The 27307-nt window shown below is 36.6% G+C and overlaps 4 protein-coding genes across 14 annotated transcripts; 3 read left to right on the forward strand and 1 right to left on the reverse strand.

Annotated features, from left to right (window-relative positions):
* On the reverse strand, positions 89-2764 carry LOC105175601 (peroxidase 19). Of its 2 annotated transcripts, none has more exons than XM_020698260.1 (3): positions 2140-2260; positions 1823-2034; positions 89-905 (listed from the first exon to the last, which is right to left on the reverse strand). In XM_020698260.1, coding segments are annotated over exons 1-3 (795 nt in total). In that variant the 5' UTR covers positions 2141-2260; the 3' UTR covers positions 89-323. The 2 variants fall into 2 exon arrangements, with proteins under 2 accessions (XP_020553919.1, XP_011096394.1); XM_011098092.2 differs by having other exon boundaries at positions 94-905; positions 1823-2023; positions 2140-2764.
* On the forward strand, positions 4151-6921 carry LOC105175602 (ATP synthase mitochondrial F1 complex assembly factor 1). Of its 5 annotated transcripts, none has more exons than XM_020698217.1 (6): positions 4151-4370; positions 4746-4835; positions 5337-5677; positions 5812-5891; positions 5973-6031; positions 6340-6921. In XM_020698217.1, the coding sequence occupies exons 3-6, from the start codon at positions 5360-5362 to the stop codon at positions 6642-6644; spliced, it is 762 nt and encodes a 253-aa protein (XP_020553876.1). In that variant the 5' UTR covers positions 4151-4370; positions 4746-4835; positions 5337-5359; the 3' UTR covers positions 6645-6921. The 5 variants fall into 5 exon arrangements, with proteins under 5 accessions (XP_020553876.1, XP_011096396.1, XP_020553874.1 ...); XM_011098094.2 differs by having other exon boundaries at positions 5350-5677; XM_020698215.1 differs by having other exon boundaries at positions 4152-4370; positions 4746-4825; positions 5350-5677.
* LOC105175603 (apoptosis inhibitor 5-like protein API5) lies at positions 7265-13803 on the forward strand. 2 transcript variants are annotated; one of them, XM_011098095.2, is made up of 16 exons: positions 7273-7593; positions 7705-7869; positions 8090-8189; positions 8286-8351; positions 9894-9991; positions 10108-10182; positions 10370-10519; positions 10876-10941; positions 11030-11095; positions 11577-11687; positions 12011-12100; positions 12199-12305; positions 12533-12647; positions 12744-12809; positions 12881-12981; positions 13438-13803. In XM_011098095.2, exons 1-16 carry the CDS (start codon positions 7507-7509, stop codon positions 13625-13627), a joined length of 1653 nt encoding a protein of 550 aa, XP_011096397.1. In that variant the 5' UTR covers positions 7273-7506; the 3' UTR covers positions 13628-13803. The 2 variants fall into 2 exon arrangements, with proteins under 2 accessions (XP_020553847.1, XP_011096397.1); XM_020698188.1 differs by lacking the exon at positions 10876-10941 and having other exon boundaries at positions 7265-7593.
* LOC105175604 (probable pre-mRNA-splicing factor ATP-dependent RNA helicase DEAH9) lies at positions 14438-26721 on the forward strand. Of its 5 annotated transcripts, XR_002288182.1 has the most exons (24): positions 14442-14678; positions 14757-14901; positions 15554-15628; positions 16287-16376; positions 16586-16665; positions 16922-16991; positions 17087-17172; positions 18321-18390; positions 18519-18614; positions 19724-19820; positions 20207-20253; positions 20362-20445; positions 20539-20592; positions 21045-21145; positions 22019-22109; positions 22768-22932; positions 23500-23589; positions 23794-23865; positions 24408-24506; positions 24630-24716; positions 25576-25629; positions 25752-25831; positions 26003-26549; positions 26624-26721. XR_002288182.1 is itself a non-coding variant. In XM_011098097.2 (23 exons), the coding sequence occupies exons 1-23, from the start codon at positions 14578-14580 to the stop codon at positions 26148-26150; spliced, it is 2067 nt and encodes a 688-aa protein (XP_011096399.1). In that variant the 5' UTR covers positions 14441-14577; the 3' UTR covers positions 26151-26721. The 5 variants fall into 5 exon arrangements, 4 of the variants coding, with proteins under 4 accessions (XP_011096400.1, XP_011096399.1, XP_011096398.1 ...); XM_011098097.2 differs by having other exon boundaries at positions 14441-14678; positions 14772-14901; positions 26003-26721; XM_011098096.2 differs by having other exon boundaries at positions 26003-26721.

Here is a 27307-nt window from a genome sequence, read left to right on the forward strand (position 1 = left end):
CATTTGCAAATATCAGCATTTTTCTTCCAAATTCTAATAAAAGGGGGTCGGATGTAAATAAAACTTTTTAAAAAGAAATGTAAATATAATTTCAATTTTTTTCAAAATTTTAAAATATTGTAAATGTAATTAACCCTAACTACTATAATTTGGATCAAACATCAGAAGCCGTACAGTAGAAAACCGCGGACCAAATCATCATTGGAAAAAGAATAAAAACATTAAAAAAAAGTAAGCAAGAAAGCAACGAGGGACAACCAAACTACAACCAATAAAAGAAATAAAGAATTTGGACAAATAGCTAAAAAAAAGTTGGTTAATAGTCATCCCATGTGTATGCTGCAATATTTTCTTTTCTCACCATGTCTGCGGCCCCTCTTTACCCCAATAGATCCCATTTTATCCATAGCCGCCGCAAATGCTTGAAGGAACTTCTGTTTGTCCTTAGCCAGTGCCTGCACCAAAGGCCTGGTTCTAGGGTCCAAGAACAGTGCCTGATCAGAGGCCAGCAACCCCATTTTAGCCTCCAAGTTCCCATAATACGCATTGTCAAATGAGAATGGAGTTGTGACATCAAATGGTGCTACTATATCAGTGTTCCCTCCATAATGCGGGCATGACATTTTGAGGGCCTTAAGGAGCCTAGGATCAATGGAAGGATCAGGCTGTCTTGTGCCCTTGTAGTCGTATAATCGGCTCACGAAATGCCTGCAGTGTGCAAAGCCTATTGTGTGAGCACCTGAGAGGATCACCAGGTCTTCAAGTGTTAGGCCCTTTGATTGGAAGAGTCGAAGAAGCTCATCCACAGTTGCGTTTGCACGAGGAAGATTAGACGGCACTCTTGAAGCCATGGAAAGCTTCCCATCCCACCTTCCTTTTTTCACTTGATAATATGGACCTCCAGCCTGGAAACAAAAAAAGAACTCTCACAATTTCACAAGTCAAACAAGATTATGTCTTATGATTTAGTTTGGTTGCTAGCTGACAAGGGGTTTATTATATCATTAGCCCGAAAATTGTCTTGACTTTTGTCCTCTCATCAGCCTGTTTTTACTAAATACAATGTCTTAACTAGAAATTGATTTCAGCCAAGAATATGTTGCTCACATGTCGTTTTGTCACATTAGTCCTCAAATTCTTGTCATTATTTGCTCAACGACAAAATTTAATCTTTCAATCTGATGATTCCTCAGCCACCAGCAGATTTCAAGGTGAATGATGCCTGGCAGCTATTGACTAAGTATGAAAAACTGAATTTTTGTCTGATCATGTATGGCTAAATTTGCACAGCTGTTACGTTATATTTTAAAATGTAGAGTACCTGCACCAGAACCTGGACTATACTTAATGTTTATGCAAAGATTAGAGGAACATTTAAGTCCTTTATTAAACAAAGTATTTATCAATCTGCATTTGCCGTGTCCTATTCTTCTGTTACTTCTGAATTTTCAAATCAGTGATCTCAGAACATGCTTACTATTCATCTCATCAATGGTAATCCCTAGTGATTATCAGTCTCGTGATTCCTGACAATATGGATGCATCCCATAAGAATGTAGCACTAACTAATGCAATTTGACTGCTTTATAACCTTTTACGAATAAGTTACTCGTGCCCAAATACCTCAACAACCATGATATTATAATATTCATTAAGGATGTTTCACTGCTTGGTGAAGAATTGTGAGGTCCATTTAAGACATTATGATCAAATACAAGCACTGAAGTCACTATCAATGATTTCTGAGGACCATATTCTCCAACGACAAGAAGCATCAATTAAGTGAGGAAAAAGGACAAAATTTAGAGGATTTTGTACTAACCAAGTGGACAAAATCTCTAGCAGCAAGTGCAAGAATGTCTGCACAGGAAACAACTCCAGGGCACTTGCTCTCCACCACTGCTTTAGCCTTGTTTACGGTATCGAAAGCCTCCACCGCCAGCTCCTTGTTATCCTCTGCATCCTTTTCAGCGAATTCCTTACTTCCAGCTTTCGACGAAATCAATACTGATGCATCACACCCCTTTAAAACCACTAACCAAAATCAGAAATCAAGCACAAGAACAACGCTCAGCATTGTCCACATTATTCAAAATTTTGATTGTCATCAGGCATCAAGAATTGGATAGGATTGCTTACTTCGACGAAGCAGTCGTGGAAGAAGAGGCGAATGGTGGCAGGAGCAGAGATGGGTGCTTCTTTGAACTGCTGTGAGGTTATGGAAGCAACGAGCTGGTCAACTTGAGGGCATGATTTTGCGTAATAATCAAGTGATAGTTGATACCTCGGCCTACGGTTGGAACTGTTTGCAGCATTGGCTATAGAATTGGAGACTAACAGAAGAAGAAAGAGAGCAGGAAATGGTGTGGAGGAGAAAGACATCATTGACAGGGAGTTGATTATAGTTCTTGGAGAGCAGCTCAGGACAATTTAGGAAACAGTGAAGGTGAATGTGCGGACTAGTGAAACTGTTGAGTTGGTGTCCTTTTGTTTGTGGAAAAGTGGGTTTATTAAATAGAGAGAATCAGACCCCGTGAAGTCTAGAATTGTTGTACTAAACGAAAAGGGGTTCACGCAGACACAGACTCGGTATTCTTTTCATTCTTTAATATCTAAATATAAGGACATGATGAGAGTTGCTTATTTCGTTGATGATTGGGATATCAATTTAGTCCTCATAACCATCACTTGTCCGCCGTGGCCTAGACCAGTACTACTTTCATAATATAGTTCATATCCTTATCGGGACGTGTATTGATTTTCATGTAATTAGATTTTAACATCAATTATCTGTTGTGGTCCAAACTTGTCGGGTAGTGTATTGATTCTCCTATGACTAAATTTTAATTTTTGATATAGTAATTCAACAAGAACGAGTCTGTGGGGTGCTACATTTTTTTTTTTTTTGTCTCATTTTGTATAAAAAAGAAAAGAAAAGATGCAGACCTCTCAAGTCATTTTTCTTCTCTTCTGTTGTTATTACGTTTAGAAAATATTGGGATAGCGACAAATGAGTGCATGTGCAATTAAAATCACAAATTTTCAGCACATTAATATATTAGCATTTATTCTCAGCATAAATGTCATAATTATTACAAGTATCAAACACCCCAACGGCCAACATCAATGACAAACACAATAAAGAGTGAATATTTTCACGCAATAGAGAAGGGATTAAAGTGAGTAAATGCAGAGCATGTGCAAGTGCAATGGGCCATCCCCCACCAACTCACCCAATTTCTAAAACTTCAAAACTGCCCCCCTCCCCACCACCACCATACTCACTTCGTACAATCTCTGATTCAGATGCCCTTCTTGTTATTTCCCTGAGTGGAGATTTATTACAGCTTTTTTGCTGTAAGAAAAAATAATATAAAAAAGGCTGTGGACCATAATAAAGTCTTTTTCTCATGGCTCAACTGTTAATTGGGAACCCACCGGATGTCTGTGGACCGAAGGGACTCAACAGAACAGCCTCAAACTTTTGGTCTCGAGTGGAGTGGGGCGTCCACTTTAGTGAATTCTTTTTGCCAACGTTTGACTTTCTCGTTGTCACAAAGTGAAAGTGGTTTACAGTTTCTTTTCAATGTACCACTTGTAGTGCACTGCACTACACTCACCAAGTAACATAATCATGGTGCATTTCACTCACTTTTTAAATCTGATTATATAACAGGACTCTTCTCGTCGGATTTAGTGTAATTTCACATAAATCATTTGTGATTTGAAAAATTAATCTGATACTTCTAAAATTTGCTTTCATCTAACAAAGTAAAAACCTTATGTTAGTCAAAATTCATCATTATTTGTTAGATGAAAATAAATTTCAGATATGCTAATTGTAATTTTTCAAACTACAAGAGATTTATGTATAATTACATAATATTTCAAAAAAAAAAATAAAGAGTGTAATTATCCCTATATAATATACTTACGCCTCCTTTTCTTGGATCGATTGGGCTACATATTTCAAATCATTTGGTCCATTTAATTATTTTTAACTTGGTTCATGTGCAGGCCGTCATAATTTCTGATTGTTGGCGGGCCCAACGGGATGATATTAGCAATAAGCGTAGCCCATTTGATTCTAATTAAAAACTTGGTCTCGTAAAATGGCATGATCTCTCGTCTCTGTCCCTCATTTCAATGAACGTTTCCGGAGCATACCTTGCAGATAATTTAATTCAGTACCTTTTTTGGCAAAATAGTTCACCTTCATCATTACTCAATTTCATTTTCTTTCATCCTTTGTCCGTAGCTAACCTTTACTTTTGCTCGTGCCTCCGTCAACAAGGTCTCAACGTTTTGTGGTGAAATTTAGGAGAAATTAATGTTATTTGTCCACTTTTTTGTGTCGTTATTGTAGTGAGGTACGAATTTTGTAGTGTAGTGTAGTAACTTGAGCAAAAGAATGTTGTTATTGTAGTGTAGTAACTTGGGCAAAAGAGTGTACTATGTAGCTTCTTAAGCATTCTTTGAGTAATTGCTGATTCCATGCATCAGTCAACAATCGTTATAATTTAGTTATTAAGGGTTTGACGCTACATCATGAATTCAATTTGATATTGAAGTATTTAATTATAATGAACATACATCTTAACTTATATATATTTCTTCAGCAAATTAAGAGGCACTAATAGTTTGGGTTTACATTTGTTTCATGCGTCTTTTTATTATAAACGTTAGCATCCAAATTTCGTTTAAAAACATGTACTCAAACCTGGGATTGTTGTTCGTCGCCTCAGCTTTCCGTAAGTAAGCCCGGACTGTGTTTTCTTGGTTCTCATCAAACATTGGAATCAGCCGACGAATCTTTGTTCATCAGGTAAGATCAGGTGAGCTGAATCCACCACCGCGTAATGTAGGCGAAAATTTTCATGGGAAATTCATAGGGGCACTCGCACACGTTTACATGATTAACCGGGAGCATGAATTTTCGAATCTTGGTGGTTCCATGTCACAATGCTTCAATTTGATGGGCTGCTCTTTAACTTTGGTTTCTTCAAATCTTGGGAGGCGATATGAAGTTTTAGGCATTTCATTCGCCAACTGCTTGATAAAAGTCTTCTGTGAACTGTAATTAGCTGATCAGACAGTGAGCAGCTTGCTTTATTCTATGTATACAAGTTAATTGTATCCTAACGAACACGAAAACAAATCGAGTAATTGTTTTTTGTGTAATTTTGCATTAGGTTTTTGTTTTTATATGGGGGTGTGCATGTTTAAGATTTCTCGGGCCAAAATTTTATGTTTGTCTTGATTTTGTATTGGAAACCTTTCTCAATAAAGACTGCAATTCAAGAGTTTCTGGACTCTGTTTGATGATATATTTGAAGTGGTACATTGCAGAAAAAAGTATATGATGCATCATTTGGTATCCAAGGTTTCGAAGAGGGCATTTTCTTCGGTGGAAGCTCTCTGCCGCAGTGCTTCGGGTTCCACTATATTGACAAACCGTTATCTTTATACCATCTCCGCTCTGCCAAGAAAGTTTGAGAATACAAAAACCATTGCTATTCCTAGCGATTTCTCTATTCGAGGATCACTGGGGTTCTGCAGGATGATGAGTTTTGCAACTGGGTTCACACCCTTGCAGCCAAAGCCTTTGGAGTCAATTCTTGATCTTGACAGGGCTAGGAACAAATCCGCCGAAGAACTTGCTGACATTTGGGATGATGTTAGTTTCTTTGAACCATCTTGATTGCTGTTCCAGGATGTCTTTGCTTTCAATCTGAACTCATAGAGAATTTAAAAAATTTGCCCTGCTTGTAGTCTGAGTCGCTCTGACTATGTTCATGGTTGTTTTCTTAGTATCACTTGGGAAGAGGTCATATTGGTGTGTCCATGAAAGCAAAATTGTACCACCTGTTGGAGCAAAGAACTGCAGATTGGTACTACTTGTACCTTATTTTTGTGTTTCTGATATACAGGTTCCTCATAAATTGACATTTCTCTTGTCTTTGTTTTTGCAGCCGTTATTTTGTGGTTCCATTGTGGAAAGGAAGCGGGTATACAACAATGTTTTTACAAGGTTATGGAACTTTCTTGTCCAGTTTATATAATGATATATAAAGGGAGAATTTGCTGATACTAATGACCAAACTTTAATATTTGGACTGAAGTCCCGTTGTTAATGATTAACTGAAATCTTGGAGTCATAGTGCGCTTAGTTTTACTAACCCTCTGGTTAAATCATCTTAGCTATTGATGGTTAAGGCATCAAGATGGGTAATACCGCCATTCACAGTTTCGTATGATGCCAATTAATTATACTTTGGGGATGGGCATAAATATATGAAATGCTGATTGTTTATATATTGAACCTGTTTGTCTTAACAGTTCAGATGCCACACATGCTTTTCACTGGTCTTGAAGATTATAAAGCGAGGGGGACACAAGCTGCTCCATACTTCACTGCTACATACTACAGAGAATTTGCAGATAGCAAGGACATGGTGCTTATTCGTGGCGATGTTGTGTTTACTAGCAAGCTGAGCGACGCAGAGGCAAAATGGCTTTTGGAGACTGCACAATCGTTTTACCTGAATGATGTCAGGTACAAACTAGTCGAGCGTTTCAACAAACAAACACGTGAATTTGAGTTCAAAGACGTTTTGCGAGCGCTAGATATGCCAGTATTGTAATCGAAGCAAAGAATATTTCTTTTGGAGCTATAAAGAGACGCAGGTAGCAGATGAATAAAATGATTGGAGAAAAACCAGCTTATACCTATTCTACTTCCAACCTTCTGTATCGCTTCGGTTTTGTTTGGAGTTCTGAAACACATAATATAACGTTATAGCTCTTTCAGGTTGTCTTCTGTATCTTAGGCACTGACATCTTTGCAGAGGCTCTAGCATTCTTTGAAATTTTCAATTATTGAGGTTACATCTTTGATTAATTTGAGGTGGATGTTTTAGATTTGACCTACTTCCCTCCAATGTCTTTGCCAAATTCTCTTGTAAGCCCAATCCAATTATGCAAAATTTTCGTTAGATAATTTACCAATTGGTCTAATGTATATATATTATATTTGACTTTGCTCCATATTTATAAAACTTATATGCGCATTGTTTCTTTCTTTTTTGACTTCAAAAACTCAAAACCCTATATTTATTCCAAAAAAAAACCATCCTGTAAAGAAATCTAAACGTACGTTTTAAATATTTCTAGAAGTTTCTTTAATTCGGATGAAACTGGAAAGGTAATAAACATTGTGAGTTTGTGACTCGCAAAGCATCCAAAAATATCAAACAAACAAATTATAAATTATCAAAAAAAGAAAAACAAGAAAAAACAAAAAATAAATAAATAAAAATATTTTAGCAGCAGAAGAGGCGCGTTACGGTCTCCGCTATTTCCCCACTCGTCGCTGCAACAAAAGCCCTAAAGCTAATAAATCTCTCACCCGAGTCAACTCAGTCCTCTCACCTGGACTCTTACTCATCGTCATAGGACAATACATACAGGTTTTCTGTATCTCGAGACAGGCATTGACTGATAGAAATGACGGAGGGCTCCGACGACGCCAAGGACATCGAGAAGCTCTACGAGTACGGGGAACGCCTCAACGAAGTCAAGGACAAGTCCCAGGTCCCTAATTCTTTACTTTTCCATCGCTTTTCTGTTTTTCTCATTCCTAGGATTTCGACTATTGTTTCTTGTCTTCAAAGTTAATTAGTGTAAATGCTGGTATGTGAACAGCATGCTGAGGATTATGAGAACATAATAAAGGCGGCAAAGAGCAGCAGTGTGAAAGCGAGGCAATTGGCTGCGCAACTAATCCCTCGGTTCTTCAAGTACTTTCCTGGTCTATCGGTTAATGCAGTTGATGCACATCTTGATTTGTGTGAAGCTGAAGAACTAGGGGTTAGCTTCTCTTTTTCTTGATCACGACATTACTTGTTTCTCAATGTGTGGAACTGTCTTTTGTTGGAAGGTTCAGACTTCGAACTTTGTTAGGCCTGAAATGAGGTTTTATATTGTTGGTGCAAGTTGAGTTTTCTTATATTGGTACCAAGCATGTTTGTATCTAAATGCACATTCATCACATAATTACTAATCTAGTCTTGTGTAAACCCCATTTCAGATACGGGTGCAAGCAATTCGTGGGCTTCCTCTTTTCTGCAAGGATACACCAGAGCATCTTTCTAAAATTGTTGACATTCTTGCCCAGCTCCTCACTGCTGGTATTAAGTTCTCTCAGTATCGATTAACAATGTTGCTAGAAATCTGAAGTCACTTATATCATAATAGTGTGATTTATGAATTTTTTGTTGTTATAGAGGAAAATGTGGAGCGTGATGCAGTACATAAAGCACTATTGTCCTTATTGAGGCAGGATGTAAAAGGTAATTTGGTGATACTGGCATGACCCCTGTTTATAACTAGCAATTAGCATGTGAAGAGAAACAAAGGTCATAAATAGAAACTAGTAGTTGTTATAAAAAATGACAGGAGAGTTTATGTCATCAAAGTCACTTTTCAACTTTGTGCATTTGCAAAGTATAAGGTGAAAATTCGTTAGGAATGCTGAAACAAAAGTTAATCACATGGTGCTTGCCTCAAACCAAAGTTGATGTCAGATCAATACATTATTGGATGTGACTAGGCTTCAGGAGTTGGTTGCTAGGCAGTTTGCTTTCAGCAAGCATGACTGATACAGTATCAAGAATTTTGTTCAAAATCCAATCTGTGTACATATAATACTGCCAGAACTAATAGTGTAGTCTTATATTCTACGTGCTAGTAGAAGTTGTTCGATATTAGTTAAAGGTGCTATCTTGTATCTTTGTACGTATAAGACTGCCGCAACCTAATAATGATGTCCTATATTCTATATCCTAGTAAAAGTAGTTTCAGAAATTAGTTAAAGATGCTATCTCTAAATGTTTAGTGTTGTCCCCTTGACTGCTCTTCATGTTACCTTTCGTGCTTTCATCCATGATCATATGTTTGATAATATCATCCTTAAAAGCAAGCAGTGATTTCAAATGAGATGTATGCTTCTGTTCTTGCACTGTTTCTCATGGTTTTTCTATATTTGACTTATGGCTTCAAATAATAATGCAGCAGATCTCACTTGCAGAAATTTGACTTTGTTGAAGTAGCAAGAATGGGTATCAACTTTCTTTTTCTTATTATTTTCATTGCAAAATCATGAAGCATACAGTATAGTGACAAGAATAATTACATAGGAAAAGTTACTAGGGTTTTGTGCATGTGCATCAAATATTAAGTGATCATCATGATTATGGTGGAAGGTGTGCCCTTATCCTGTCCACATGTTTTTTTTGCGTATGTGTAGTTTATCCATTATTTAATGGTATCAGGTAACTTGTAATGGGCTTTTAGAACTTTAACACCCATTTTTGGGTCTGAGAGCAAATGCATAACTTTGAGCCTTCATCAAAAGTACATTTCATACTGATTCTTCTTAAGCATCTATCATTTGGCTCTTATGTTTAACTCTATTTTGTTAATTAGAATGGAATCTATATTGAAATTACATCGTAGCTTGGTCTGGTAGGGTCTGGAATGCATCTCCTTAGAAGGTGGTGCACACTTTGGAAGGCACAAGTAGTTGGGAGCTTACTGCTTGCAAACAAGTTATAAAATACTGCGATATCACTTTGTTTTGGTACGGTGAAGTATACCCAATAGATACCTGTTTGAGTTAAATGCTTTCTGTAACATACGTTTTTTCCTTACTGAAAAGTTCACTGAATCCCACCTTTCTGCATGATCATCTAAGTTTTAGTTCTTTGTTATCCGTCTACATATTTTGGGGCTCTGGAGTTATAATTTGGATTTTTTGATGGAATTAATACTTGATTTAACTTTGTTTCTTGTATATTGTCGGGGTTCATCCAGTTTATGCATTGTTTATGCAGCCTCTTTGACAGCCCTCTTTAAGCATATTGAGAGTGTTGACGAGCAGATAACGGATGAAAATTTACGTGAGAGGACCCTACTTTTCATTAGAGACAAGGTGGGAGGAGAGATATTTGAATTCCATTGAAATTGTTAAGATGCATGCCTTTTCTTTTGCCTTTTGAAAGGTGCCCCATATTTTCATAGTTTTCCTAACATAGATATTTAATGTAGGTCTTTCCACTTAAATCTGAGCTCTTGAAGCCATCGGAGCAAATGGAAAGGCACATAACTGATTTGATAAAAAAGGTAATTTGGTGTTTTCTTCTTTTTACTTCTTCTACTGAGTGAGAAGAGATTCAACCTTTTCTTGATACTCCTTTCAATCAAGATAATAGAGTTCCATCAGGAATGGAAAGAAATTGGTCCAAATATGTCAATTTCAAGATAGTAGTTTAACAGTAAAAATGGACGATCATTGGAGTTAAATTTGCAGAGCCTTCAAGATGTGACTGGAGCTGAATTCAAGATGTTTATGGATTTCTTAAAAAGCTTAGGCATGTTTGGTGAGAAAGCTCCTCCAGAGCGGATCCAAGAACTTATTGAAATTATCGAAAGTCAAGCTGATCTGGATGCCCAATTTAATGTATGTAGCTTTCTTATTGTATCTGTATGAAATGCTTCCTTTGTTTTTTTCATAATTTCTTGGAAGGAGTGGTTTGATTCTATTCAATTAAAAAGCTGACCCATTGACCTGCCATATATACGGATGAATGTTTACATCCCTCCCTTAGATTCTTTGCACAGATCCCGATAAATACATTTAATATCTTTCAGTAGATTGTAAACTTGATAATCCTCTACTAAGAGTCCTTGAAAGCTAAAAATAGGGTTGATTTCCTCAGATACACTGAGGATGAGCATTCCCACCTTCCCTCTGCTTTCTTGAAGGGAAAAGGACAAAAGTTGCAAATCTCATTCTATAATATGGTGTAACTGCAGGTTACAGATGGAGATCATATAGATCGACTGATATCATGTCTGTTTATGGCTCTTCCGTTTTTTGAGGTCCAGATAATGCTTGCTGGTTATTATACTTCGTAGTTAATGAAAATATTATTTTTTTATGTTAAGCTGACCTTTGTCTTACTTGCAGAGGGGTGCATCTAATAGCAAGTTTTTCAACTATTTGAACAAGCACATTTTTCCTGTTTTTGATAAGGTACTTAATTTTCACATTGTAATTTTCTTCTATGACCTTTATACATTGGTGTATAGATTCTCATTTTCCTTCATTTGTTACCAATTTTATATTCATGATCCACTAAAAAGGTTAAAAAGGATTTTTATGTATTTCTTTTTGGACTACATCTTCCTCTGTTGTGCAGATTTCTGGATGCATTTCTGATTTCTGTAATATGTCAAGTCATGATTTAGAGTTTCGGTACTTCATTTTACTGTTTTCACTGGACATGAAACTATGGAAGCTTAATTATGTTATAAAGTAAAAAGACCAGATATCAGAAGTAAGGATTTTGCTGGCTGTTCATTTTGTACGTGTAGTTTTGCTTTTGGAAATGGCACAATTGTCTCTTTTTGGAATATCAAAAGTTCAAACTATTCAATTGGAATATGAAAAGGGTAGTTAAGTGGTTATATATTTGAATCAAAGTGAAAGAGTATGACTTCTCTTTGCTTGTCAGCTTCCCGAAGAACGAAAAGTGGACCTGCTTAAAAACCTTGCTGAGAGTTCGCCTTACACCTCCCCACAAGACTCGAGACAAGTTCTCCCTGCTGTTGTTCTTCTCTTAAAGGCAAGTTTGTGAGATATGCATGACGAATGTAACCTCTTTATGTGTACATCAAGATATTAAATATGGATTGCTTTTAACACTTACGAATACCTGTTAAAATGAAAGGAAGAAAAAGAGAAAGAGAACATTTCTCTACTGTTTGCCATATATTTCTCTTTTTATTATTCTGGTTAACCTGTTGTCCATAGATATTCTCTTATCAGAAACATGCCAATAGATTTGTGTTGCCTAAACTTTAGTTATCCTTCAACATGCTAATGACTTTGACATACAAGGACTTTGGTTGAGAGTATCCTCATGCGACTTATTTTATGTTGTTTCAGAAGACAATGCCCCGAAGAAAAGCAGGAGAAGAGATGAACTTTACTTATGTTGAGTGTTTGCTGTATACATTCCACCATTTGGCTCACAAGGTTATCGATGTTCCCTTGTCTTTCCTTTTCTCACATGTCTATGTCTTGTATGCCCATAATACATTTTCATAGCTCATAATCCTTCAATTGTTGGACAGGCACCAAATGCAACTAATAGTTTGTGCGGTTACAAGATTGTGACTGGGCAACCCTCAGATAGGCTTGGAGAGGACTTCTCAGATCAATACAAAGATTTCTCTGAGCGGTGAGTTTATCCTGCCTATGGCGTCACTTGATCTTCTGCCTTTTGTTCATGTCATTTGCCTCTGAATTTTATAAAAAAAGGTATACAAGTGGGAAAAATCGTAACTTTTGTTTGCCATTTCTCAATTTCTGCTGAGATTATGTAGAATTATCCATAATTTAATTTCTCTTTTATAATTGAGTATGGACCCCTTTTTATTTGAGAAAAAATCTTTGTTGATGCTGCAGATTGAATTGTGTTGAAGATCTAGCCCGGGCTACCATGAAGAAGTTGACTCAGGGAATGGTGGAGCACAATAAGGCACTGGCAGCTGCTGCATCTGATGAGGCAAAGGCTAGCATTGTGAGTTCTTATTACAAGAACTAGAGTATTCTCTACAAAGCCAATAATTGGTGTGTTCTGTGGATGGACTTATATGATTCAATATACGACCTGCAGAAAATACAAAAGCAGAACACCACAACTGGATTAAGGACTTGCAATAACATCTTGGATATGACGCAGGTAAGTGGAATTATCATTTTTTTAAAACCATAGAATATTGCAATGTGACTTGCAACTTTTTCATAATTCAGCCTTTGCACTCCAAGACACCTTCATTTATTGGAGATAAGAGAATAGATTTATCTTGGAAAGAAGCAGTGAAACCGTCAGCTACATCAACTGCTGCTGCTGTGTACGTCTCTATACTGTACTCTTAAGGGTGGATAGCCTGAAATTTTATATTATCTTATATGACCGGATCACTAAGTGAGCAACCTGAATAACATCTATGCCTCCCACTCTCTCCAGCTTTCACCTTGAAGTAGCATGGTATTAATTCTGGGTGAACACATGTGGAATCTTAACAGGAGATAGCATAGTGTAATATTCAGGAAAAGGCTTGGCTAGAGAAGAAAGAGATCTTGCTGGAATTTTAATTTGAATTGGCATTTCTGCATGATGTCGAAGCATTCCATTATCCAAGAATTTTCTCATATTTTATTAATTTGTTGTTTCTTGCTTTCATTATCATCTTACCTTTTTACCTTCACTATTGCATTAGTGATGTCTCAAGTTTTATGGAGAGAATTGCACCTTCAATACTTTCAACAGATAATTTAACATTTTATTCGCATGTTTTTGTCTACAGAGGGAAGCGACCTGGTGCACAGAATGGTGCTGGCAATAACCCTTCGAAAAAGGGGCGTGGAGGTGGCTGTACACAAACTCAGCCCTCTAATAGGGCATTTGATGGTCTACCATATGGAGGAAGAAATGTTGGGGGTAGAGGCAGGGGACGCGGGCGACGAGGGAGGGGAAGGGGAAGGGGATTCCGGTAGCTTTATTTCTGCCATCATTATATAAAAACGTTGGAACTTGTTGATAGACCGGAATATGCGAGGTTTGAATCAAATTGCACTAATATACACCACAATTATGTATTTTGAGCAATTTTGATGAGGGGGAGAGAGGGATTGAAAATTTATCTTTCAATTAATTTGAGATCTTCTATTTCTCTTCCTGGTATTTGTTGGAATTGGCAGATGCAATTGGCCTCGACTACGTAATTGAAAAATCAGACCAAAAAACCTAGTTTGTTAAATTTCTGTTTGGATAGATGATTTCGGAGAAATAATTTTCAATCAATAGTAAAAATTTATTGAATTTGTTTGGATTTTTTAAATAATCTTTAGAATTGTTATATTAAATTTGGCGCTTATATCGTTTTCTCTGAATTTATAAGCATTTCATATCTAATAAAATTTTGTAAATGTATATTTATGGGCATACAGAAAGAAGATTTTGATACGGTGACAATAGTCTCGTGTTTCCTTTTCTGAAAATTCCTCTTATTCAGGTGAATTAGGCTGTCTGACCTCTGTTTAATGAAGTCAAACAACACTAAAATATAATAATTTTGATTTAGCAATTGCAACTATTTATGCTTTATATATTATTTAATTAAGATAATTGAATATAAATAATGTACACAGAATTTAAAAATTGTATTTGCGTGTAAGTTATATGCTTTGTACTATTTGACTAAAATAATTCAGTTTACATAATTTACTTTAGTAGATAACTGAAAATTTTAATACCATACAGCGTTATATTCTCAACATTCGCAAGTCAGTAAAAAAATTCACAACGCTGAAAAGAAAAGGGTTAATCCGGACGTCCGAGTCGGCAATAAATAAGGGCGCGGGTATGCTGTGGGTCGAAGAACAGACGGTCCCCGCCAGTAGTGAATATTTGACAGTCAAATTTTATTTTGCCGGAGACTAAAAGAATGTCAAGATTTTGGAAGCCGGGAACGGAGAAGCCTCGCCTTGTCGACGATGAAGAAGGCGGCGTTTTGTTTTACACCGCTTCCTCATCTTCTTCATCAGGGTAATCTGTTTCTTTCTTTCTTTTTCTTTTTTGCCGTGTGTGGGTTTTCTTGTTTACTCAATGTATCATAAGGAACAGTTATGGACATGCTAGCATGGAGAAGCAGAGGCAGAGGCTCCCGGTATTCAAGTATAGAACCGCCATTCTGTATTTAGTGGAGACGCACGCCACCACCATCATCGTCGGAGAAACAGGCAGTGGAAAAACTACTCAGATTCCTCAGGTTCCTCTCAAGACTCCTGTACTAGAAATTTCCTTTATATTAAAAATTCTTGAACATAAAAGAACGAAAATCTTAAGATTTTCCTTTTTCTTGAGTGGGAGTGATTAAATTTCTTCTTACTTCTTTATTTGTTCTTGAAGTTTCTTTTTACCGGGACTGATTCTTGAATTATTCTTGAGTTGCATTTCTTCTTTATCCATTCTTGGACTATTTCTTGAATGGTTATTCTTTTTTTTTTTTACTGGTGACTAATTCTTAAATGGTTATTCTGAAATTGCCTTTTTCTTTATCATTCTTGAAGTTTCTTTTTACTGGGGACTAAATCTTGAATGGTTATTCTTGAATTGCCCCATTTTTTAAGTCATTCTGAAGTTTCTTTTTGCTGGCACTACTTCTTGAATGGTTATTGTTTTACTGATGGCTAATTCTTTTTAGCCAGGATTAATTCTTGAATCCTGAGTAATCAAAAGTCTTTTTACTCATGATGAATCCTTTAATCGCCCTTCTTCCTGAGTATTAAAATTGGAATATCTCAAAAGTTTCATGTTCTTTATTAATTCCAGAATTTGTTTTCACCCGTGATAAATTAATAATCGAAATATTCTTCTTGAAATATATGTTGCTGTTCTTTAATGAAATTGGATACATGTAGTACTTGAAAGAAGCGGGATGGGCGGAGGGTGGACGGGTGATAGCGTGCACGCAACCGAGGCGGTTAGCTGTGCAGGTATGATATTGGGCGCGATTCTATACATGCATACACAGAGCTATTCCTAGACGGTCTACTTTTGTATTTTGTTTCTTCCATTTGTGTATTATACATGGTCAACAACTTACATGAATTGAAAATAAACATCATACTGGAGTCTGGCAAGCAACTTTTTTCCCCAAGGAGCAAGGATTTTGTTATCTGGGAAATGTGGCCTTTTAATACGCTTTTAACTTGCAATGTGAAATTTATAAGCTAATGTCTAGGTGGGCTCGTCTAGTTTTCTTTACTTCACATTTAGAATTCGCATGCTTTATTATTATTTTAGCCTATAATCATATGGTTATGATATATGAGGAATTAATGTCTTTACTTGATGTCTATTGCTACTGTGTCTGTGGTGGCAATTCTGGTGGGTCTGACTTACTCTTTATCAATTTGAATATTAGATTCATGGACCAAATTATAATGTCATGGGTATATTTCTGTTTTTCTGGGACTCATTACTTTTTGTTGCTTTTGCTTTACCTTAAATGGGAACTTGATTTTCTGCAATCTTTACTTGACGATAGATACCCACTGCATGTTAAGATGGAGCAATTACCTGTAACTTTTATTTGATAGCTGCATTATGTGGTGGTTAGACTCCATGAAGTTAATGTTATCTGGCATCCAGACTGCTGCTTCAAGAGTTGCTGAAGAGATGGGTGTCAAACTAAGTGAAGAAGTTGGTTATACAATTCGGTTTGAAGATATTACCAATTCTGTGAGTCTTTATGCTTTTTATCATATTCTTTTTGTCATTGTAAATCTTGTTTTGTTGATGATTCCAACTTTCTTTTATACTAGTTGCAGATAGTGCTGCTTTTATGAAATGCTGTAACTCAGGTTGTGGTACCATTTTCCCAGCCAAGAGTATTGCTATGTCTATGTATTCATAGGCACTAACGATGATAAATCCTGTTCTGGAAACAGGAACTGACAAGAATAAAGTTTCTGACTGATGGAGTGTTGCTGAGAGAAATGATGGATGATCCTCTGTTAAGCAAGTATAGGTAGGACTATGCATTTCAAAGATTCCCCTCTTAGTTCTTTGCTTAAGAGTTTCTTTATGGATGCCATGTACTTTGGAGCCCAAGAATGCAGCCAACACAAGTTCATAAGTCACTGTACTATTAAAGCCTATAGTGTTTAGATTATTGATAAGCATAAGGAGATAGATGAATTTACACGCATGGGCGAACCATGCATTGCTTTAATTTTATTATATCTTTCTATATTTGTCCTCAAACTGTTGTTTTGGCCATGCAGTGTCATCATGGTAGATGAAGCTCATGAACGGTCTCTTTCGACAGACATTTTGTTAGGTTTGCTGAAAAAGGTGAACTTGCATCTATTTAGGCGGTTTCATTTTCTTTAAACACATATTATGCATTATATTCTTATTTCTTCTCAAGAATTATTATTGGTAAACAGATTCAGCGGCGTCGGCCAGAGCTTCGTCTTATCATCTCATCAGCTACCATTGAAGCGAAATCCATGGCTTCTTTTTTTGATACCAGGTTTAGTCATGGCATCTGAATAGTATCATTAGCAGTTATAATGTTTATTTAGCTTTGCTGGCATCAATACTAGTTTTCTGTGGCCTTTGTGTTATATATTTATCCCCTTTTTCTGAGAAGTATAAAAGAATGGGTTTCAAAAGAAAAAATATTCAGTAAACATCTGTCCTGCACTCATTTGTAACATATAGAAACTCATTGGATTGATTCGAGCTCAATATTTAATTTGATAACCTTTGAGTAATATATCTATTGTGAGAATAAACCATTACGATCCTTACCAGTAGGCATCACCTAAATGAGTTGTGCCAAAGAAGTAGCTGTTAACTTGTACTGCAATGGATGTTGCAGCTCCTCTCCTGCGATTCTCAGCTCATAAAGAACCATTCCTAGTAGGGTAGCGCGCCCCCCCCCCCCCCCCCCTCTGTGTGTGTGTTTCTTGTCAATAGTACCAAGACAACATTCTCTAGCATAGCTTTTCCGAAAAATGGCTTCGATCTATAAATCTAGATTTTTAAATAGGTATTTTTTGACTGGTGTCAAACTATATGCCATAAAAAATTTTCTGAAGGGAGGTTTGTGTATGAATTGATTGCATTTGCATGTCAGTCTTCATATGTCATCACTACAGTATCATGCTTGGTAGCAGTACCCAATGCTTTTTTTAAAGTGACTACTTGATTAAGCATTTTTTATGAGAAAATTAAGTTGTCCGCATTAACTGCACTCTTACTTAAAATCAGTTCAAAATTTTGAATATGGCCTAGTTTGAGTTGTCATTTTGTTCAAAACAATCATAAGATGCTTTACATTCTAAATGTATATAACTTCATCTAGTATTATAAAGGACTTCATTAAAGGTGCCGGGCGAAGTGGCAATGTGTTTCTTTGGTTTTGAGATTAAATAGAGGGGTTAGTTAGTCTGAGAATATTATTTGATTTTATTTGATATTGACCTGATTGTAAATCATCATGATAATGCTCATTTGCTATAATTTGTTGCATCTGAATGGTGGAGAAATTCTCCATGTTTTAATTTTCTTGTATTTCACTTGGATTATTACTCTTTCGTTTGTGGTGTATTGTTGGATTTATAATCTCTTCCTGAGGTTTTTGAGCTTATGCTTTGTAAATTTGACAAAAATTAGCCGGAGGCGTCTAGGACGAGATGGTGAAGAAAATGGACCAAGGAAAAACCCTGCCATCCTCTCAGTTGAGGTATGCGATACTGCTGATCTCCTTTTTGGACAATCAAGAGCAGCCCCTTTCATATATGCATCCTTGGATTCTTGGCAAAAGCTATAGTCTGATCATAGATATCTCAAAATTGTCTTCTAAATATGTAGGGCAGAGGATTCAATGTGCAAATTTTTTATGTTGAGGAGCCTGTTTCAGATTACATTCGAGCTGCTGTTTCAACTGTAAATGCCATTCATGATGAGGTATGCCAAAGTCTTTACCTAGATGATTTCTTAGGTCGATGGAGGAACATCTTAGTGCATGGACTAGAAAGAGTTGAGTTGGAATTGCATCTTGTGTTTCCCCGTCTTTACTCTCTCTATATTTATTGAGTGTTATAATGCATAATAGTATGCATATTTTCCACAACGGAAGATCTTAAGACTTGATGGTGGGTTCTCCAGCGTGCTTCTTTCCTCCCAATTATTTTCCCATAGTGGGAGGAATTGCTTAGCCAGATCATTTTTTGACATTTATTTGCATGGACCTAAAAAGAGTTGTTGAATTGGAGTTGCATCTTGTGTTTCCTCCTGTCTTTACTCTCCCTATATTTATTGAGCATTATAATGCACAATAGCTATGCACATTTTCCACAATGGAAGATCTTAAGACTTTATGGGGGGGTTCTCCAACCTCCTTTTTTGTCCTCCCAAATATTTTCCTTCTGTGGGTGGAATTGTTTAGCCAGACATTTTTGACATTTATTTAGTGAAAGGGTGTAATTGCTGTATGAAGATGTTCAATTCTGACATTGACTTCCTCTTCATGACTATGCAGGCTTGCAGTGTACCTAAGATTTGTCTTTTTGACATGCCTTAAATTGAGACAATGTTCAATTTACAATAACTATGCCTAAATTTACACTTGAAGTGGTTGTTTATTTAACTTCTTTTTTGGAACCCATGCTCCCCATTTGTGAAAAAGTGTAAATTGACGTCCTGGCTTCACAACGCACTAACTCATATTTTGGGGGTTGCACTTTTTATTGAAATTTCCTTGTGTACTTGTTTGGCAGATGTTTTGGCAAAATCAATTTGCTATAGGTGCTAGTTGTTATAAAATTATCTCTGTTATATGTATGGTCAAGGAAAGGTGGCTGTTTGGTTTGTTTTCTTGTCTCATTTGCTTAAAAGTGCCCAATCATAGCAAAAATGTGCAGTGATACGATGTTGCGATATTTGTAATGGTAGAATAAATTTATCACCTAGGAAATGTCTTTACAATCTGATTAGCATCCTGCTTATGGTGATTCATGTAGCTTTATTTCCAGAAAAAAAATTTATCAGTTGATTTTGATTTTGTATCTTTTTAGGAGCCAATGGGAGATATTCTTGTATTTCTCACCGGTCAAGATGATATTGATGCTGCAATTCAATTGCTTACAGAAGATCCTCATAGTAGAAAGCAAGGTAGTCTAGAAAAGGCCGTGTCGGGGAAAAAGTTTCACCAGTTTTCCATATTCGATTGAGGCCATAATCACATTATCCAGAAATTTTCTTTTGTAACATTCTAAAGTGAGGTTTATATGGCATTTTGCTGTTGTTAAAGATTTCTAAATGATGCCCTTCTTAGATTGGATAATTTTTTGTAGTAACTTAATTTGAAGATAGCTTCCGCTAGAAGTATACAATCACCAGTAGTTCTTATATCTTAAGCTCTTCTATTTCATCAAAGGTTGGCAGTTGTTGGTGGTGAGGGCCAGATTATTACATTACTTAAGTCGAAATGTGGCACACTCTTATTACTGCACTTACTTTGTCTTGCCTTTATTTATTTCTCTTTTGTACGCTTACAGGATTGATTGTCTTGCCTCTGTACTCTGGGTTGCCTCGTGGAGATCAGGTTGTCGATTTTTTCCTTTCTCTTAAAAAAAAAAAAAAGAAAAAGAAGAGCCTAGATATCCTTTTACATTCTTGAAGTTGGAGTTTTTATTTTCTGATTTATTTGTAGGATCTTGTGTTTTCTCCAACTCCTCGTGGGAAGAGAAAGGTGGTAATATCCACAAATATTGCAGAGACATCCTTGACGTTGGAGGTAAACGGTTCACATTAAAGGGCACTCACAGGAGTTTCGGGTTTAAATTGGCAACTGATTCTTGTGTCTTACCCTTTTCAATTTTCATCTCAGGGCGTTGTTTATGTTGTTGACTCTGGGTTCTCAAAGCAACGTTTCTACAATCCGGTATCTGTTCTCAGCCTTTTCTTGCTTTTACTTATTGCTTCCCATTTTCATCTCTTTTTGCGAATCTAGTGAAACTTGAACAATTGTGTTTGTTATTGTTTCCCCATAGCAGCAAATGTTCCTCATTAAAACTGAGCACACTGAATAGGAAATACAATAAGTTACAATGGGAAAAAACAACCACAGATCTTGTTGTTTTGGTTTCCATGGTAATGAAATAGGGGCTGAAGGAATAAAAAAGAAACAGACGTAAAGAGTGTAGAGGAAGGAGTATCTGCCTACAACCGTAGCTTAAGTAGAAGTTAACTAATTGGTTGAATAAGCTATCTGATTAATCAGTGCTGATTTTGACTGATTATATTTTGATGGACTTCTATTTATCATGAAACACATTAACTGAATAAGAGCTTATGGTTCTTATGTCAAAGTTATTCATCTCCTCTTTGCAACAGATAACTGATATTGAAAATTTGGTCGTGGCTCCAATATCAAAAGCTTCTGCTCGACAGAGGGCTGGTAGGGCTGGAAGAGTTCGGCCAGGAAAGTGTTACAGGTGCTTAGCCAGAACATATGCTGAATTCCTATCTCTGTACCCAAGCATGGAAAACGTTGTCCTAATGAGTTGTTACTCCGTTCTATCTCATAATATTATGTGTGGAGGCTTAAAATCAAGCTGATGAAACTTTCTAATATTTTAACTGTGACAATATAGCAACACTGTTTATAACTTCGGAGAATGGTTTTATTGCCAGCATGAAACTTAATTGTAATATTCGGTCCTTCATTGACACCTTGGATGTAAGTAATCAAATTGGCAGTGTTCAGTTTAAAAAAGGAACCGGGAGGCTTTTCTGCTCTATAGTTTCACTTTGTCCTATTAACCTTCTAGACCTATCAGTCCGTGTCTGATCTGTTTAACGTGGCATTTGATTGATACAAATTACAGACTTACTCGAATCATACTTCAGTACTTACTCATAGCCCATGTTCCATTCTAATGGATAATCTACTTATGATCCGACAAGTGGCTGCTTTTTGATGTTCTTAGTGGCATTTCATCACGGGTCCACATTCTGCTAGTGAGTGTATTTTGCCTTCTTGGAATTGAACTTTTTTTAAGGTGATGGCGTTTTTGACTTCATATTTTGTGTTGTACATACTATGGAATCTTGAAAATAAGTGATACACCTCTCTCTGTCGCCCTCTAGAACTTGGAATAAAATCTGTGAGTACCGTCATCCTTTTTCTTTTTTATTTCTTCTGGGAGGGAGCAGCTTCTTACCAATATTTAACTGTCACCTATTTAAATAATTTTTAAAATATTCTAGCAATGTTGTGGCCGTGAACAGTTCTGGAGACAAAATCCTTCGAAGAGACCAATACATGATGATTTAGTTTTTCTTTTTTTTTTCTTCACCTTAACCAGGCTCTACACTGAAGAATATTTCATAAATGAGATGTCTGCTGATGGTATTTCAGAGATGCAGAGGTCAAACCTGGTTCCTTGTGTGATTCAGGTATGTGTTTGTTCTAGATTAATTTGATGGTACGATCTTGTCTGAACTCTAAAAATTGCGCTGTATTGTCTAACTCTTGAGACTGACACCCTTCAGTTAAATTATTCTCGACTCTGTTAAGACAGAATAGCTGTGTTTCAAAGTTTTTCGCTGGGTGCTCAGCAATTCATTCATATATTTCATTTATGTTTATGAACTTGCGGTGTCCTCCATTCTAGAGATCAAGTTGGTTTCCTTTTCTCTTAATTAGTCATGTTTTATGGTTAGTCCCATTCTCTGCAGAGGCTTGTTTAGAATTCCACAACCTTGCTTTTACCCCCTTTCCTAACATGAAAAAGACATGTGCTAACAGAGAAGGATAAGTAAAAGAGGAAATAATATAAGAGGCTTCAAAACTATCCAGCCAACCAAATGATAAATAGATACATCTGAAGGTATACACATGGCATTTTGGAAATTCAAATACTTCTAGAAGCCTCTCTGCAATTTACAGTGAATAATGTCTGTTGAATTCATTTTACAGAGTTGTACTGATCAATGCTTTCACAATTTCACATCTGCTTCTGGAATTTCCTTTTGTAATGTCTTCATGACCTACCTTTGACTATTTTAGCTTCTGTCTGGGGGATCTTTATGGTGACTTTTTTACTTCTGATAGTTAAAAGCCTTAGGGATAGACAATATATTGGGGTTCGATTGGCCAGCATCTCCCTCCCCTGAAGCACTGATCAGAGCACTTGAAGTATTATATTCTCTCGGAATCCTCGATGATGATGCAAAACTTACATCTCCTGCTGGATTCCAGGTTGCAGAAATTCCATTAGTATGTCTCTGTTACCCAAAGCTCCTTTTCTTATTACTAATGATGGTTTTTATGTTCACTTTGTCACAATCCTAAGGCCCAGACAGAACAACAGGGAGTCACACACGCGGAGGGGGGATAGAGTGTTGAAATATTTTTTTATTGTATTTTATCTTGCTGTAGGACACCTTAGTTGATTAAAAATGGTTTTGTGGGATTAGAGTGTACAGTACTGCCAGTCTTTTTACAGTGTTTACTTTTCAATAACTAAATTAATCAAAATGGTGGCTTTTCCTTCTTTGTGTGGGAGGTGCATGCCAAGGAAGGCGGGAATCCAGAAGAGTGTATAATAACTTATTTTCTATTGTTCAATGCCTAAGTTGATTAAAAAACGATTTTGCTGAAAAGGGTTATCAACACAACTTTTCACTTGATGTACTTTGTGGTTGTCGCTTTGGGTGCTGCCTGTGGATATGGAGATGAAGCAACCCTTTGAGTGTCAATTGATTCGTTTTCTGCAGATTTCAGTCTAGCTATGTGAAACTCGTAATTATTTGTCCTCTTCTAACTAACTACACTTGCTCATAGGATCCGTTGGTTTCCAAAATGATTTTAGCTTCAAATGATTATGGTTGTTCTGAGGAAGCCATCACTATTGCTGCTGTGCTATCCATACAGGTTCATTATCCCTTTTTGCAACTTTTCCTCAATGCATTGTTCTGTATTCTGCAATTCATAAATAATTTATGTTGGTTTTTTAGATATGTGAAGAGTATAGTCTAGTAATGGTCAATATTCGTAGTCATGTGAAGTGATATAAACCACCTTTTGTTATTCACTGCCTTCATCTTTGTTTTCCAACTTCTCGTCTTGTCTGTGCAGTCAATCTGGTTTTCTGATAGGGGAGCGCAAAAGGAATTGGATGAAGCCAAGTTGAGATTTGCTGCTGCTGAGGTCTTTTTCTTTCTACTCCATCTACCATATATGTTACAGTGTGCACTCACATGAGACTCATTTACACCTCATATTTCGAATTAAGCCATTGGATCATCAATTATTCCAGCAAGTGACTCTAAAGTATCTTTCCTTCCCACAAAGGAAAACTCGTGAGTCTGAATTCTTCAACCCCATTTCTGGACTTCTGCTTCCGCTTGGTCTATATATATATATCACGTGCATCAAGTTGTTGATAATGAGGTGCCCAAGTCCAAAACAAGCTAAACAGGAGAATGACAATCCTGACTGCCTATCATATTGAATCAGTTCACTTCATTTTGCACTTTTACACTTGATCTCCAATGGTCCTCTTGAGCATACTTTGAAGTCATATTGTGCAATTAGTGGCTGAAAAACATGCTCAATGGGATTAACTTCCTTACCACACATTGATATGAGTGAAGTATGCTGTCTGGATAAATTGTATTTTATCTCTTAGATATGGGTTCTTAACCCCACCTGGGCTCAAGTTCATTTTATAACCTCATTGCTATTTGCAGGGTGATCATGTTACCTTCTTAAATGTCTATAAAGGATTTATTCAGTCTGGAAAATCTTCAAACTGGTGTCACAAGAACCATATAAACTACCATAGCATGGTAATATCTTAATTCAACTGCATATGGTATACCATGGCATGGTAAATATCTTAAGTTAACTGCTGTAGCGGAATTTTTCAAGTTGATTTGTTTGTTTCAGATATTTGTTTGGTTTATCTGCAGAGGAAAGTTGATGAAATCCGACAACAGCTGAGAAGAATAGCGCAACGTATAGGCATAGCTCTAAAATCTTGCGAAGGTGATATGCAGGTAAGTAGATGAGGGCCAATGGCTGTTTACACAAGCATCTTCTGTACGTCTATTTTCCTTCCAGGGTGTCGTAAAACCATGGATGAATCTATTTCCTTCTGATTAGTGAAGTATTTAGAATATTCTACTGGTTGTGATATCGAGTTACAATTGATGGATATATATAGTCCAGTTTGCTGGATGATTCTTCCAGTATTATTCCTTGGAGTGCTATAAAAAGTTGAGTGATATGGAAAATTAAGTGTGAAGAACAATGGGAAAGTATTCTATATTTATGTTGTGACATTTGTGTACGAGAAGTCGCACTCTGGCCATGCATGCTCTGCATGCACAAAATCATAGAAAAAAATTATATTCATTCTTTTGTTGATAAACTTCACGATCTATTTTGGTTCCATTTTTCCTTAAAACTTCTTCTGATGCATATACGTAACTCTGTTTTTATTTAGTGGTTAAATCATGTGGTCATACATGATCCACGTAATCTCGCAATTTGCAGTATGGTGGTTGATGAACCCAATGACTGATCTTAGCTATATGCCATTTGAGTTTCAAACTATTTGGATTTGAATTCTAAATTTAAAAAGTTGAGAATGCCCAGTCAGGCGGTGCGTATGTATTTGGAAACTTGAGGTGGATGTTAATTTAGGGCGCTGATGGCTTTTCCATACTAAACTACTGCATGAGTTTGATCTCATACTCTGAATTGGATTACGTGTATAGAAGCTTAAAAAAATAAAAGAAGAATGATGGTGGTGTTATGTCATTTCCTATGTTCTCCTGTGCTTGGTTCTACCCCTTCTGTATATTTTTCTCCCTGCGATCATTGCCAATTCTTCTCTTTTTGTTGATTCTGCAGGTAGTGAGGAAAGCAGTTACTGCTGGGTTTTTTGCTAATGCTTGTCGTCTAGAAGTGAGTATTATTTCTACATGCAAATATGGTATCTCACTAATGAAAATGGAACTCGTATTTTGAGATCATTCGTCCTGTCTGCTTAATTTGATCAGTATCTGTTTTGCTTGTCTTGTGAAAAGTCATTCAGTCACAATGGATTATACAAGACAGTAAGGGGTTCACAAGAAGTTTATATTCATCCTTCTTCTGTGTTATTCAGGTCAGTTTAAATCTCTGAAATTTTGCCCAATTACCATTTTTTCTTCACCAAGTATTCGGAGTAGTCAGATATAAAGTACTTGGATTTTTATAGGATACTATCGTAATTATCTGCAAGTTATTTTTGCAAAAGATTGAAGTTTGAAATGTCCTCTTGAAACTTATGCTGCAGAGTTAATCCAAAGTGGGTCATTTTCCATTCTATTGTCTCAACTGATCGTCAGTACATGCGTAATGTAATCGCCATAGATCCATCCTGGCTGACAGATGTTGCTCCACAATTTTACCAGCACCAACAGCTTAATCCTAGACCTCACTGATGGATTCCTAGTGCCCATTGAAGTTGATTCGTTGTGAACATTCAGCTCCAGTTTATGCTTTTACCTCCAAAATCTCAAGCCAGTATCTTATCGATCAGTTTTTATTGCTATATGAGTTCACTTGGCAATTGTTACATGAGATGTCTTCTATGTTGCTCGCATAGCCATCTAAATCGTTTGCCTATGGAGGACATTGTTGCTCAGTCATGATTTTCATGGAGTTGAATGAGGTAATATTTAAGTAATTTTTGTCAAGCAATTCGGTTGCAGAAGCCTCTATCACTTGCAGGCACTGCTCTCACAGTTGTGCATTTGGAGGGGTGGTGATTTAGAGATATCAAGTTGACTCGTCTCCCTATGCATATCAAGATGTTGGACATGATTTAGCTGCATGTGAAGGTGAAGACAAATGGATAAGTTAATGTAATGATGTTATGGGAAAAGTAGCAACTGATGAAATGTGTTGACTGCAGGTCTCATTTTTTCTTGCGTCTGTCTGCTAATAATATTGATAGAGCAGTAGATATACATTTCAACATTTCAAATTTATGAAATAGGCGATTTGTGAATCTATTTCGATTGATTTATGAAAACTGATTGGCGCCTCTAGAAACAGGAAACAATCATGCATAAAATATCATTGCTTGTGCATTGTTGTACAACCACGCCATGTTGAATCTTTGTGTTGCGGATTTCCAGGGATACGGACGATTTTTCATGAATATCTTGACATAGTCAGCGGCTCAATGTTGTTGTTTCTCTTCTCATTCCTCGGAAACATTTGAAAAGGCTGCCTGATGTGATGTTTTGTGAATTAAGAAGTTGAGCAGCAATAATTTGAAGGGCGGCTGCTGATACACAGCATGACACGTTTTTTCCATGTGTCGTGTTGTCCTTTTGAAAGTTAGTAAAATTATGATTAACTTGGAATCACAAACTGCCAGATCCCAGCATTGGAAAAATCTGAGAGTAAGAGCGTGACTGTTCTTGGATGATGTATGCTCATTAAATATTGGCAACTCAGATCATAAGATGGACCCAAAATAGTGGGGTTAGGTATAAAATTGCTTTCACCACTTGGTTGGACTTTGGGAATCTACGGAGCAGTTGCGCATCGTAACCCATTGTGGGCAGAGTGACCCAGCGGGTTAAAAGAA

This window comes from Sesamum indicum, linkage group LG12 (assembly GCF_000512975.1).
Source record: "Sesamum indicum cultivar Zhongzhi No. 13 linkage group LG12, S_indicum_v1.0, whole genome shotgun sequence".
NCBI lineage: Eukaryota > Viridiplantae > Streptophyta > Magnoliopsida > Lamiales > Pedaliaceae > Sesamum > Sesamum indicum.

Bases quoted from the DNA above. Each gene is read 5' to 3' on its own strand.
- LOC105175601 (XM_011098092.2), bottom strand. From the start codon at position 2,385: ATGATGTCTTTCTCCTCCACACCATTTCCTGCTCTCTTTCTTCTTCTG. The intron at 2,024-2,139 runs GTAAGCAATCCT...GTGGTTTTAAAG, and splicing joins TCCACGACTGCTTCGTCGAA to GGGTGTGATGCATCAGTATT. The intron at 906-1,822 runs GTTAGTACAAAA...TTTTGTTTCCAG, and splicing joins CTAGAGATTTTGTCCACTTG to GCTGGAGGTCCATATTATCA.
- LOC105175602 (XM_020698217.1), top strand. From the start codon at position 5,360: ATGATGCATCATTTGGTATCCAAGGTTTCGAAGAGGGCATTTTCTTCG. The intron at 5,678-5,811 runs GTTAGTTTCTTT...TTGTTTTCTTAG, and splicing joins TTGCTGACATTTGGGATGAT to TATCACTTGGGAAGAGGTCA. The intron at 5,892-5,972 runs GTACTACTTGTA...TTGTTTTTGCAG, and splicing joins GAGCAAAGAACTGCAGATTG to CCGTTATTTTGTGGTTCCAT.
- LOC105175603 (XM_011098095.2), top strand. From the start codon at position 7,507: ATGACGGAGGGCTCCGACGACGCCAAGGACATCGAGAAGCTCTACGAG. The intron at 10,520-10,875 runs GTATGTAGCTTT...GTGTAACTGCAG, and splicing joins ATCTGGATGCCCAATTTAAT to GTTACAGATGGAGATCATAT. The intron at 12,648-12,743 runs GTGAGTTCTTAT...TACGACCTGCAG, and splicing joins ATGAGGCAAAGGCTAGCATT to AAAATACAAAAGCAGAACAC.
- LOC105175604 (XM_011098096.2), top strand. From the start codon at position 14,578: ATGTCAAGATTTTGGAAGCCGGGAACGGAGAAGCCTCGCCTTGTCGAC. The intron at 18,615-19,723 runs GTATGCCAAAGT...GTATCTTTTTAG, and splicing joins TAAATGCCATTCATGATGAG to GAGCCAATGGGAGATATTCT. The intron at 24,507-24,629 runs GTAATATCTTAA...GTTTATCTGCAG, and splicing joins ATATAAACTACCATAGCATG to AGGAAAGTTGATGAAATCCG.